The sequence below is a fragment of the Coenobita brevimanus genome, chromosome 92 (genome assembly GCF_032717465.1).
Source record: "Coenobita brevimanus isolate Jiangsu-jjx chromosome 92, ASM3271746v2, whole genome shotgun sequence".
In the NCBI taxonomy this organism is placed as follows: domain Eukaryota; kingdom Metazoa; phylum Arthropoda; class Malacostraca; order Decapoda; family Coenobitidae; genus Coenobita; species Coenobita brevimanus.
In genome coordinates this window covers 23,112,664-23,126,321 of record NC_137045.1, presented here as the reverse complement: position 1 = coordinate 23,126,321, position 13,658 = coordinate 23,112,664, and the positions used below count along the sequence as shown (strand labels likewise).

General features: G+C 41.3%; 1 protein-coding gene across 1 annotated transcript in view; it reads left to right on the top strand.

The window, feature by feature from the left end:
* The window catches only part of LOC145412164 (uncharacterized), a 446,682-nt gene that overhangs the window by 396,043 nt on the left and 36,981 nt on the right, over positions 1-13,658 (top strand). Inside the window, exon 21 of the mRNA XM_080282099.1 lies at positions 1,462-1,526. Within this exon, the coding sequence (XP_080138225.1) occupies positions 1,462-1,492 (31 nt within the window). The 3' untranslated portion in view covers positions 1,493-1,526. The remainder of the gene's footprint in view (positions 1-1,461; positions 1,527-13,658) is intronic.

Here is a 13,658-nt window from a genome sequence, read left to right as displayed (position 1 = left end):
ATCTTTCTGGTTGTTCTTTAGCTGCTTTGTAGATGGCCATTCTTCTAGAGTTGTCAGTTGTGGTGTTCTCAGGGCTCTGTCCTATTATCATCTCTTCCTTTTTTATTCATCAGTGGCCCTCTAAGCTGCACATCTAACCCTGTCCACTCATACGCTGATGACTTCACCCTTCATCTTTCCATTTGCCTCCTGCAGCATCCATCTCAGCAGCTGCTGCAACAAACAAGGTACTGTATGAGGCTGTGGCATACTTAATGTCTGACATGGCTTACATCTCTGATTGGGGTGAAAGTAATCTTGTTGTTTTTAATGTATCAGAAACTCAGTTTTTACATATTTCAACCCGACAAAATCTTCTGCAGGAGTTCCAGTAATCTGTAACAATATCCAGCTCAGTCCAGCATCATCTTTAAACATACTGGGGGTTTCATTCTCTTGGTGTGTATCTTGGAAAAATCGTAATACCTCTTTTGTAAAACCTGCTTCCAGGAGATAAGGTGTACTCTTACCTGAGAGTCCCTGGTTCGATTCCCAGCATATTGGTAATTTATCAGATGATTTTTCCTGTGTACAGTACAGGTTTCTCTCTTCATTCTGACTTGTCGTAAGTGCTTGGGATAGATTAAAAGCATCTACTTGCCCGAGTGCCAGGGGGTTAACTCATCCTCTTGATGCCCACAGTGGGGGCGGAGGGACGTTGGTTTCAAGATTGTGACAATGTGAGTTAACTTTTACCTGGTCGTGGTGTAGTGGTGCTGCCTGGCTCTCACCTGAGAGTCCCTGGTTCTAGTATACCCCTAGATACAATACCCTGGCTTAGCAATGGGGGTAGAAATACCACCATACCCTGCCTAACCATGGCCAAACCCCGGTTTAACGATGGGTTTAGATTTTTTTTTTTTTTTTTTTTTACCAATTTTGATGACTTAAATTTTGTGTTTAGGTTGATTTATAAGCTTTTTTTTAGACTTATATTAATGTGTTTTAGTCATAGGTGGGGTGAACATTGTCATTTTGGGGTACAGTTTATTAAGTTTGATTTTTTCCAGACATATTTGACAGTTTTTGGATTTTATTTTTTGGTTTAGGTGAGTTATACTCTGCATTTAGGCATAGTTTGGCTTGTGTTAATGCTATTTAGGTGTAGGGTGAGCTAGAAACTTGTTTTTGGACTCATTTGGGAGGGTTTATGAATTGGAGGGGTGGGGAAACCCAAGGCTCAAAAATGCATCCCTATACTTTACATGTTAAAACAACCCCAGTATATGATACCCCTCCTAGCAGTGGGTTTTTACTTAACCAGTTGCTTCGTTAAACCGGGGTTTACATGTAGTATTATGCCTGTTAACTTCTTTAGTACAGTACTTTATGTTTATGGGAAGATTCTCATGGTAAAGAGGTTAGTAGAATGTATTGTTACAGTGTTTTCAGATGTTTAATTATTTGTTTCTTTACTTGCAGTGGAAGCAGCTTCTCTTCATGGCGATCATAGAAGCATCTCAAAGCAGTGCTGCATGCTCCATTTGGTAATTAATCCTCCCATGATATTCTTTGAGTAAAATATATATATATATATATATATATATATATATATATATATATATGTACTGTACAGTAACCTCTCAAACAACGCAAGGGTTAGGTTCCTGGAGAGGTCGCGTTAGTTAAAAATGCATTTTTTAAACATAATTTTCCCATAAGAAACAATAGTAATATTGGGGGTTACGTTCCTGGACTCCGGGAAAGTCTACCCATTTGGGGAGTTATGCCACTCTAAACTTAAAAGCAACAATATTAATTTGAAGGAAAATCCACGAGAAAAACAAAAACAGTATATTTGGGGAGAAATAAACAACATTTGAGCCCTAGTTGGGCCGAAGCATTGTTTACTTCTCCCCAAATACATACTGTTTTCGTTTTTTACGTGGATCTTCTTTCAATTCTGCTTTGTTCACGGCATTGTGAAAGTTCCTCAGCATTATTAATGCATTAGTAGGTCATAAAAACACTACAGTAAAAGCAACATTTTCGTTAGAGTAAGTAGGTCACAAACATTAACAACACACAGCCTCACTTCATCTATGCATCACTCGTCGTCTGCTGCTGTCCCTCCTCACCCCGCTCCCGACCCTAAATTTGTTGTCCCTTCTCACTCTGCTGTCCTTCCTCTTCCTCTGGCTCCCGTGCTACTAATGATGAAGATAACTCCCTTAGGTTTTGTGTCTTCTTTATAAAGAACTGGTCTATCTTGGTCTGAGTAGTTTTCTTCTTTCTGTTCTGCAGCATCAAGTTGTAACAATTTAGATCTGCCATCACTTTCCTGGCCAAATATTGTCCAAAAATGAGCCAAATTGCTCAGAATGGGGCCAAACTTCATTTTCGAATATTATAGTTCGAATAAAACCAGTTTAAGCAACAGACAAAATATTGTATTAATGCATAAACTGCCACACACGGTCTATCAGCTCGGGACTGTCCAAGGCGCACGTGGCTAATTTAAAACCATCACGTACGTGTAAAGGCGCGTTAAATTGAGAAAACCTTGTTAGTTAAACATGTCTCTTTAAATATTTACTCGTGTTAAAACAAAAACGTGTTTTTTAAACTCGTGTTAGTTGAGAGGTTACTGTACATATATACACATATATATAGGATCCTACTGTAATATAGGACAGTGATCCTTTGGTTAGCACACACTGGTACCATGCCAGGTGCATGATAATGAAATCACAGAACCTATGGGATTTTTCCTAATTGGTTCCGGGCATCCCACTTGTGAACTCAAATTTTCCCTTTTATAACAGTTTGGACCCACAGGATACGTACAGGCTGTTATTGTAAGTACTGTATCAGAAAGACACAGAGGCATGAGAGTAGGTTAATAGAAAATGATGAAAAGGGCACAATAAGGAAGAAACATGTACCATGTAGGGACCTGAGATGGGGTTATGGTAAGGAGTTCTGAGGCTAGATGGAGAGTTAGTGGTTTCTGCCAGCTGGGATTAACTCCTTTAGTAGAGCCTTGTCTCTGAACCCCTCAAAGCCATCAGAAACCACAAATTTTACATCATCATTGTCATCAGAAACCAGCTGAGGTGCATAATGATGTTTTTAGTCAAAAAATGCACATTAACGGCGAGAGTGCAGGTTTTCATTTAGCAGTGGTAACGAAAACCTCTATAGCAAAATGTGCAATAACTAGGGATTACTGAATATGATATATGGTGTTAACTTCTTGTATATATGTATATAGATACAGGTACAGGTAACTCGCACGGAACACGATCTCACGAACGCGCTCGCAGTTATACACGGTAAGGGCTGGGATACATATAAGACAACGTAAGATTAAAAAACCATTATGAAAACTACAAATTAACGCAGGAGAGGCCTTTGAAAGATCAAATCCTCGAACGTCACCGCAGCGCGCGGTTTGTTTTGATTACGTGACGATCTAGGCGGGAAATTATTCAGTGAGTGAGACATTCCCGAGTACAGTAGCACAGTATTTGTAAGTTACATATTTACAGTACTGTACTGTTCTGGTAAGTTTATGTGCAACTTAACGTACTATTAAATAACGTTAAAGCAAGAAATATGGTCTTATAACCAGTTTACCTGATAGGAGTCAGAATATTGCCTTTTTTATTTGTTCGTTTTTTCCACAGTACTGTACAGTATTTGTAAGTTAAATATTTACTGTTCTCGTATGTACTGTACTTGTAAGCACTTAAATAAAGTTAAATCATTATATACAGCCTTGTAACCAGTTAACCCGAATTATATGATTACCCATGATCGGCGTCGGAATATTGCCTTTTTTGTTTGTTCGTTAAACTCTTACTGTACTGCTTTTCTACAGTACTGTTTTTGTAAGTTAAATATTTACTGTTCTGGTATGTACTTCTAAGCAATTAAAGCGTTAAATAAAGCCTTGTAACCAGTTAACCTGATTTATGTGATTACCCATGATTGGCGTCGGAATATTGCCTTTTTTGTTTGTTCGTTAAAGACTTATAATAAGAGAAAAATACATTTTTCTCTTGGTATCTTTACCTACTTGCTCAGCTTTGCTGTAATGGTTTGGATCGTTTGATGCAATGCAACTTGTAGAAAATTGTGAAAGCTTTCGGGAAGTGAACGAAAATCTGGGACATGAGACTGACCTTGACTTCACCCTCTCATGTATCATCTGTCAGTTCATCACCTGCTATGGTGATGAGTGGATGTACGATTTTTTCGCTCGTGGCCATGCCTAACCACACATAGTTACACCCATTATCTCGACCCAAACAGAAAATACAATCTTTTTCCTCCCTTGCAAAACACAAACAACCACCCTGTTTACGAGACAGCAATATATATTGCGAAAATAACAAGGTAAAATGATAAAGATGAACATAAAATGATAGAGAAAGATGAACATGTTATGACGGAAGAAGTACGTTTTCCCCGTCTGTAAACGTATTTATTTCTGCTTTGTATCTGTATTCGTAATAATTAGACTTACTGTTAGTTCTGAAACTGCATTATGATTCTATTTTTAGCCATTCTCGTGGTGTGGGAGCTGGAAGTTGTGACACAACTTCCTTATTGCTAATCGGACTGACCCTCCACTTTATTCTCCCGTGGCAGAGTCTAGCCTTGGAGGACGTGCAGTTTTCTCATTTAGGACTGAAAATTCAACTCTTTCGCTCCCTTTTCCAAGCATGGGCACAACGATAACGTAAAAAATAACTCGAAACTACCATAAACATATATCTAAAAGGTGAAAATGTATTCATAACATTTTTTTTTTTTTCCAGCCATTCCTAACAGATTATGTACTGAAATCATTCGATATCACAGTACTGCATTTCTAAGTTAAATATGTACTGTTCTGGTATGTACTTGTAAGTTAAAGCACTGGCACCAGTTAACCTGATTTATATGATTACCTATGATCGGCGTCGGAATGTTTCCTTGTGTCTACGTACAGTATTTGTATGTTGAAGTTTTGCCGTGGAGTACTGTATTTGTGAGTTATAACATTAAATAAACCTTCTAACCACTTAAAATGCTTTCTAGTGATTACCAGTGACAGATAACAGCAAAACAACACATTTGGGGGGTCTAGGGAGCAAAATACGGAATAGTTTAAATATACGCGATTTCGCACCTAACACGGCACGGTAGGAACGAAACCCACGTGTTCCGTGCGAGTTACCTGTATATATATTGTGTATGAATACCTTGCAGACTTGGAACACTTGCTACATGCAGGCTGCTCAAACAGCGTAGTTTTCCAGGAAGTGAGAAATTAAACATTTAAGATTTTTTACTCATAAAGTTAATCCTGTCTTTTCACCTACACTCTTTGACAGAAGGACTTCAAATGAAGGAAACTTCCGATGAACACATTAGTAAATACCAAATTATATCACCTTACAGTATACAGGTGTATGGCAATAAATAATATTAAAGTTACTGTGTGCAGTTGTATGTACCAAAACAAGTGCAGTTGTATGCAGCCTTAGCTGCCATATAGTACCCTGCATGGAGCATGATACACAGGCACCATTTTTTAAAAGATCCAAAAAAATGTGGTCAAAGTTAAAACATTTCATGAACAATAATGCCAAAACTATTATAGCTAGGATGATGCTGTTTGCAGTATTTTAAAGCTGAATGTCTCTACATTATCCAACAACTTTTTGGTAGAGAAACTATAATTTGTTATATTTTTCCCATTAACCTCTATACTGCGGGGTTGTTTCTGTGCTCCTTGCGTTTCCGGCAAGGATATTCGTGCTTCGACAGACTTTGTAAAAATATTTGCCAAAAATCAGTTATTAGTCCTAGAATATTAAAATTATATATGCATATGGCACTTACCTTCAGCTTTCTCCTGGGATGTTTGTTGAGCCTTCGTCAAGTACCATAGGACTTGTGGAGACTTCTGAATTTGGGTAACGAAGTCTCCAGGTTACACTTCCTGACACCCTGTAATATGATTACCACATCCTGATATTATCACTAGAAACACTATTCTATTATTTTCAAATAGTTTAGAATCCATACTCAAAAAAAAAAAAAAAAACTCTGTGAAAGCAGTGAAAACTACGAGTGCATACGAGCTTCCCACTTGTTCTCCTTCCCCACTGGTATTCTGTCATTTATTATTCATAAAAACACCCACACTTTATACAGTATTCCTATTACTATATAACACTTATATATATATCTCTGCAGTCTTTATCCATAAGTTTCCTTCAGTAATAGGAGTTTATTGTCACTGTAGGCATTCAATTTCTCTTTCAGTAAAATACATAGAGAGCCAGGGTTTCACTTTCACTGTCATAACTTCAAGTATTTGTACTCATACAGTATTCTTATGTTACTAATTATTTACATTTCTGTTTACATTTTCTATTGAATTTTCAATATTTACACTTCTATTTTACTTACACTATGTTATGCACTGTCACTTGCAGTAACTTATAAAACTATATTACACTGTTCCATCATATTTACATCCATTGCTTTCACTTGCTATTTACACATTTTTTACACATTATTTACACATTATTGTTTGTCGTACAAGGCAACCAAAAGGGTTGCCGGAGGGTTAGTGCCCCTCCCCGGAAAACAACTAACTAAAAAAACAAACAAGAAGCCTCGGACAAGGACTGACCAAAAGATGACGACCAAGGACCGGACAAAGGACATGGTAATCGGAACATGGAATGTAAGAGGTGCGAATGATGAGGTGAAAGAGAGAGAGATTGTCCAGGTGCTTGAGGGTGCGAAAGTTGATGTATGTGGAGTAACTGAAACTAAATGGAGAGATGTGAGTGTGAGAGAATGGGAGTATGGATGGGGTATATGTGCAGGTGTGTATAGTTGTGAGTAAAAGATGGAAGAAGAACATTAGAGAGTATGGATCAGTTGGGTCAAGGATTGTGTGGGTAAGATTGAAAGTTGGAATACAAATGTGGGTGATTGTGTGCGTGTATGCGCCGACGCAAGATCATGCAAGCAGAGTGAGAGAAGAGTTCTGGACATATGTGGAACTGTACATGGAAAAGTTTGGAAGGAATGAGAGAGTGTTTTTGATTGGTGATATGAATGGTAAAGTAGGGAATGTGAAGGTGGATGGAATAGTTGGTGAGTGGGGTGTGCCTGCTGAGATAGATGAGAATGGCAGTGCGTTAGTGGACATTTGTGCTGGGAAGGGGTTGGTGATAGCCAATACCCTCTTCAGGCATAAAATGATCCACAGGTATACATGGCGAGTGATGAGAAGGGTGGGTGGTGCACTGAATGAAAGGAAGGCAATGATTGATTATGTGTGTGTGGATGAAAGGATGCGAAGATATGTAATGGATGCAAGAGCTTATAGAGGTTGGGGGAGTGGACTTTCTGATCACTACTTGGTGGTGGCCAGTATCAAGATCCAAACAAGATGGAGAAATAGAAGAAGGGAAGGACGGGAAGAAGGAGTATTTGCAAGGAGAGTGGAAAGGTTACAAGAGGATGAGAAAAAGGCAGTATATGAGAGAGAAGTGGAGGAACGATTGGGCAAATATGAATTGGAGCAGATGGGGGACGTGGAAGGTGTGTGCAGGATATTCACAGAAGAAATATGTGCAGCATGTGATGTGGTGTGTGGGATGAAGAGGAAGACGGAGGGGGGTGCAAGGAACAGCGTGGTGGAATGAAAAGGTGAGACAGGCTGTGGCACAAAAGAAGAAAGCATACAATGAGTGGATGAGAAATAGGGGCGTGGATTAAGTTGAGAGGCGGAATAGAGAGTTATATGTAGAAAGAAAGAGAGAGGTGAAAAGATTAATAAGAGAGAGTAAGAAGAGAGTGGATGAAGAATTTGGAAGAAATTTGAGTGTAAAGTGGAGGGACTGTAAGAAAATGTTCTGGAAAGAGGTGAAGAGAGTAAGACAGGGTGGAAGTGAAGTTAGCAGGGAAGTGGAAGATAAAAATGGTAGATTACTAGTGGAGAAGTGAGAAAAAGTGAGCAGATGGAGAGAACACTTTAAGGAATTGTTGAACATAGGGGATAGAAGTGATGCGAGTATAAGTGGCTGGGGAATGGCTAGGAGAAGGAGGCAGGTGAGAAGACTGGAAAAAATCAGTAGGATAGAAGTTGTGGAAGCAATGAAGAAAGTTAAACTGGGGAAAGCCCCAGGAATTGATGGAGTGTGTGGTGAAATGCTGAAGCATGGGGGAGAGATTGTAGTAGAATGGATGTGGAAGATGTGCAGATTGGTCTGAGAGGAAGGTAGAGTTCCGGAGGATTGGAAGTCAGATATAATTATTCCCTTGTACAAAGGAAAAGGGGAAAAAGAAGTGTGTGGTAATCATAGGGGGATTTGTCTTTTTAGTATAGTAGGAAAAGTGTATGGTAGGATACTTATTGACAGAGTTAGGGAAATAACAGAGGAATTAGTTGGAGAAGAACAGGGAGGCTCTAGGAAGGGAAGAGGTTGTGTAGATCAGATATTCATTCTTTGATCTTTAGTGGAAAAGTTTCTAGAGAAGGGAAAGAAGTTGTATGCAGCTTTCATGGATTTGGAGAAAGCATATGACAGGGTGGATAGACAAGGATTGTGGAAAGTATTAAGAATATATGGAGTAGATGGGAAGTTGTTGAATGCTGTGAAGAGTATGTATGATGGTGCTAAGGCTGCAGTGCGTGTGGATGGTGAACTGAGTGAATTTTTCTCTTAGAAGGTTGGGTTGAAACAGGGATGTGTCTTGTCGCCATGGTTGTTCAATCTGTACATGGATGGGGTAATAAAAGAGGTACAAGGTAGGGTAGTGGATGTTGGAGTGGCCCTGGTGAGAGAGGGTAGTGTTTGGAAACTCTCTTTACTGTTGTTTGCAGATGATACTGTGTTGTTGAGTGAAGATGAAGGGGAGCTGCAAGGTTTGGTGGATGAGTTTGGGAGTGTGTGTAAGAAACGGAATCTAAAGGTGAATTTAGGGAAGAGTAAAGTGATGATCTTTGAGAGAGGTGAAGTCAGTGAATGTACAGAGAGGTTGGATGGTGAGGAATTGGAAAATGTGAGTACGTTTAAGTATTTGGGTAGTGTGATGAGTAAGGATGGAGGTTTGGAGGGTGAAGTGCTTGAAAGGGTACAGCAGGGAAGAAAGGTTGCTGGTTCCTTGAAAGCAGTGATAAGAAACAGGGAAGTGAGCATGGAAGTGAATAAGTTACTACATGACAGTATTGTGATACGAACTCTAATGTACGGAAGTGAAGCTTGGACGTTGTTGGAAGGACACAAGTCAAGAGTGAGAGCAGTGGAAATGAGTTGTTTAAGAGGAGCCTGCGGAGTCACATGGAGAGACAGGCTGACAAATGAGGATATAAAGGAGCATTGTGGTGTGGATGTGGATGTGATAGGAAGCGTTAGGAGGAATACACTGAGGTGGTTTGGCCATGTGCAGAGGATGGAGGGTGAAAGAGTGACAAAGAGAGTGTATGTGAGTGAGGTGGAGGGGGGGAGAGGGAAGGGGAGGCCGAGGACGAGATGGAGGGATGGGGTGGAGAGGTATATGAGAGAGGGGTGTGTGAGTTGGGAGCGGGGCAGTGAAATGGTGGGGGACAGGGCGACGTGGAGGCGATTTGTTTGTGGCCACCCCAAACGGGATTGAGGTATTTGGCAATAGATAGATAGATAGATTTACATTTTCCACTTGCACTTTTAGAACTGCTTCAGGCTGTGGTAATAAAAAAAGCAGGTAATGCAGAGGGGAACCTGGCACTCAGCACACTGCCAAGTGGTGCGTTTGTGCTCAGGTGTGCATCGGGTGGTATGTGCTCACACCTGGCACCTGCGGATTGCAGCCTTCCTTTTGGTTGTGGCAGGCATTTGCACCAGTCTGTGACGATCCATGTATGCCCTCTGCTCAAGTCTGTCGGGAAGTCTTACAGCATGGCACCTTGGAGCTGCTGCTCCTACAATATCTCTCAAGCAGCTGCTGAACACAAGTACTGGCGAACAACCTCAGGGAGAAGGACTTGGGTGGCTTTACCTTCATCTTGTACAGGATGCAGGCGTTCAGCATCGTCATGTCAATGAGATGCAGAAAAACTTTCCTGTGCCACCTAGTATTCTTCCTGAGGCAGTCGATCTCTCCAGTCATGATGTTGGACTTGTCCCCCAGCCGCATGTTGATAATATAGGCGATGACAACATCAGGTTTCCTCACAGGCTCGCCTGTCCTACGGTCGACCTTCCCACTGTCTTTCAGTTCCCCCTGGTGGACGGTGGTGAGCATGTGCACGACCCTCTTGTCATGCCACCGTATTGCCAGCATCTTCTCAGACTCTCATAGGTGCACGTCTCCTCGCTGCGAGTTTCCTGCCTCGGGGAATTTGGGGAAGTTGGCACGATTGCTCTTCACAGTGCTGCAGGAGCCGATGCCATGCTGTGAAAGGTATTTAGCAAGTTTCGGTGCTGTATAATAGTTGTCAGTATACAGCACATGATTCCCACCAAAATACGTTTCACGCAGCACTTTCACTACACAGCCTGAGAAGCCAAGGGGGTGTGTTCTGTCCAGATCGACAGTGCTGGCTGAATAGATGACGAAATCAAGGATGTACCCCGTCTTACAGTCGCACAGTACTAAGAACTTGATTCCAAAGCGATGGCATTTGCTTGGAATGTACTGTACAAACCCAAGACATCCTCTGAACAAAACTAAGGATTCGTCTATGACAACCTTCTTAAAGGGGTGGAAGAATGACATAAACTTATCCTTCATTCTGCTCAGAATCTCCTGGATCTTCCAGAGTGGGTCGGTCTGGGAAGGTACATCGTTGTTGGTGATGTGCAGGTTTCCCATGATATTCTGGAAGCGATCTCTGGCCATGTACTTATTGAAGGTGGGTGAGGGAAGTAAGGGGTCCATGGACCAGTATTCTTCCAACTCATGCTTCTTTGAATGTGGCATGAGAAGCATGAGGGTGAAGAACACATACAGCTCCTGCACTCCCAGCACGGTCCGCTGTTGCATCTTTGTTGCACCTGCACCACTTGCAGCACATTGTGACTCGTACCTGTTTGTCTCATCACATATGTGCTGCATGACTTCATCATCGAGGAAGGCCAAAAGGAAGTCCACACACTCAGCATCCTCATCAAGAATGAAGGCAGGCTGTATCCCTGAGGAACTCTCGTTGAAATGAAAATGTTCAGGGACGAAATCGGAACCTTCCGTCCACATGAAGGCGTCCAGGATTCCCTGTCGTGGCGGTGTAGGGTGGCTGTGAGGCAGACTGGGCTGTTTCAAGGTCACTCTCACTGACCCTAGGTTGCCACATAGCGCTAGCAGCCCTTACTGTACTTGCTACTCAACTTTTACGTGTCAGGGATTTACCTCTTCCCCTACGGCCTACCTTCACTGTAGGTGCTGATGGAGACTCCGACGATGAAGACTTAGGAGAAAATTACACTGAAGATGAAGAAATTAGTGAAGTGGGGTTGGGGGAGCGGGGAGGTGATTCACCTCGGGACTCATGGCAGGCTGGGTCACGTGGGGCTATTGTTCCGGGGCTAACCCGCCGCCTTTTCACTCCCTTCCCCAATTCCTTCCCTTGCTTAACTAGGGCTCCTTTCCCTTGGAGCTAAGGATAACTTAGGACACTGAAGCACTCGTACTAGGAGTTTATGTCACGATTTCCTCCCAAGGCTCATCACACGATTCACCCGAAGGATCAAAGTTACTATCCATCATTATCATTGATAATTCTGCCAGTTCACATTTCACTGCTGAGTTACTTAGTCCTTTACTGCTTCCCACACGAGTTTTTCTAGGGGTAGAGGTCACAGGGCCCTTTGCAATGGGCTCAGAAGCGGTGGAAATGGCGGGGCACGAGTGCGACATAGTTTCACCTTAGAGGACGACAAGGAACTGAATGACGCGGCGTATATGGGTAGGCAAGGGTTGATAATGTCAATAGGGTGACAGCTGCTAATTTACATGCTATGAAATGATTGTTAGGAAATCTCGACAATACATAAAAAAATAGGTAGTTCCAGGTGAATGTAAATATCACTTAGGCTTCTCCCTTCCTTTCTTATATATATTTTTATTATGAGAATAGATTATATGGCACATTTCAAGGAGAAATTACCAGGGGAAATTAGCGAACAAGTGCACGTGAGGTGTTGTCAGGTGATAATTAGCCAATTCCAGGTGTATGGCACTATCACTTACCTTATTTTTTTTTTTGTATATATTATTTTGTATAAGAATAGGGCATAGGGCTTATTTCAATGAATGAAATCAGTGGAAAATTTTGGGGAAGATTTGCTTAGCGCAGCGCGGCCGGGCAGGCAAGAGGAGAGGGTAATAGAGGGGAGGAAGAGAGGGGAGTCAGGAACGGAGAAAAATGGCTAAATTGTCAACAATGGATGGGAGTACAGCTGACATTAGGAGTGCTGACTATTGTTGGACATTGGCAGTACTGATAGATGATACAAGCCACCTCTTGTAAGCCCGGGAGAATTCAAAATAACACAGAATCACAAAATTGACGCCCCACGGTATGATCCATTGCACCCGAATGTCACGAAAGTGACGCCTCGTGGTTAAGGGGTTAATTTGAAAAAAATATATACTGTATAAGACCGCAGTTTTATGTTGCATGCAATTGTGTGATCTTTGCACAGCAATAACGCATAACCTAGTACCATAGGCCTACAGCTAGAGGGTTCCATTGTGTTCTAAAATGAATTTGAGTGTTACTAGACTGTTTACAAAACGTTATGCAAAGTTATCATCAGTGAAAATATTTTTAATCAAATTTTGGAAAGAATATTCATAATTGCCCTTTTTTGTGTGTACTCAGTACTTGTTGTACTGTGTGATTTGTGAACAATAAAAATTTTTTTGTCCGTGAAAACAGTTTGCACAGCCACAACACCATGGTTTTACGTACTTTGATGGTGTCTTACTGTGTTTTACAGTTTGTAGGTGCAAGCATAACCTGGGACCGTGGGATGGCATTACAGTAATCTCTCAATTATCTGACGTAATAGAGCGAAAGGTGTATCTGAATAGTGGATCCATCCAGATAATGGACTTTTCCTCTGGCCCTCCTTGTACACTCGGTAAGATTTCTGACTGGACCACCTGGTTGCTGGATTTGGCTAACATGGCAACAGCGCATGCCCGTGTGTGTGTGTGTGTGTGTGTGTGTGTGTGTGTGTGTCTATGTGTAAACATGCCCGACAATTTTTCGAATCGCTAAGCTTCATCCTCCGAATTATATTATGTGCCATAGTATTATGCTGTGATATAGGCTAATTATTGTATTATGTAATTGGGATAATGGGCTGTGCACTATACTGTTTATAGTCTGAGTTATATAAAATAGTTCTCTTGACTTGTAGCTTGAACCACGATGCAGGTTGAGTTGTGGTTTAGAAACAGGGCATGTTCACCCAGAAATGGCACGATGTAGGGGGAACGGGGAGATGGGAGTGAGCAGCCAACAGTTAAATACTGTATTCTTAGTCACTGCAGTATAGTTATTAAGGTGTCAATGATATCCTGTATCCTAAATAATAATAAACCTATTGATTTTTATTATCTTTATATAGACTCAATTACATGCTAGGATACCCCCTCCCTCGTTAACCCCTTAA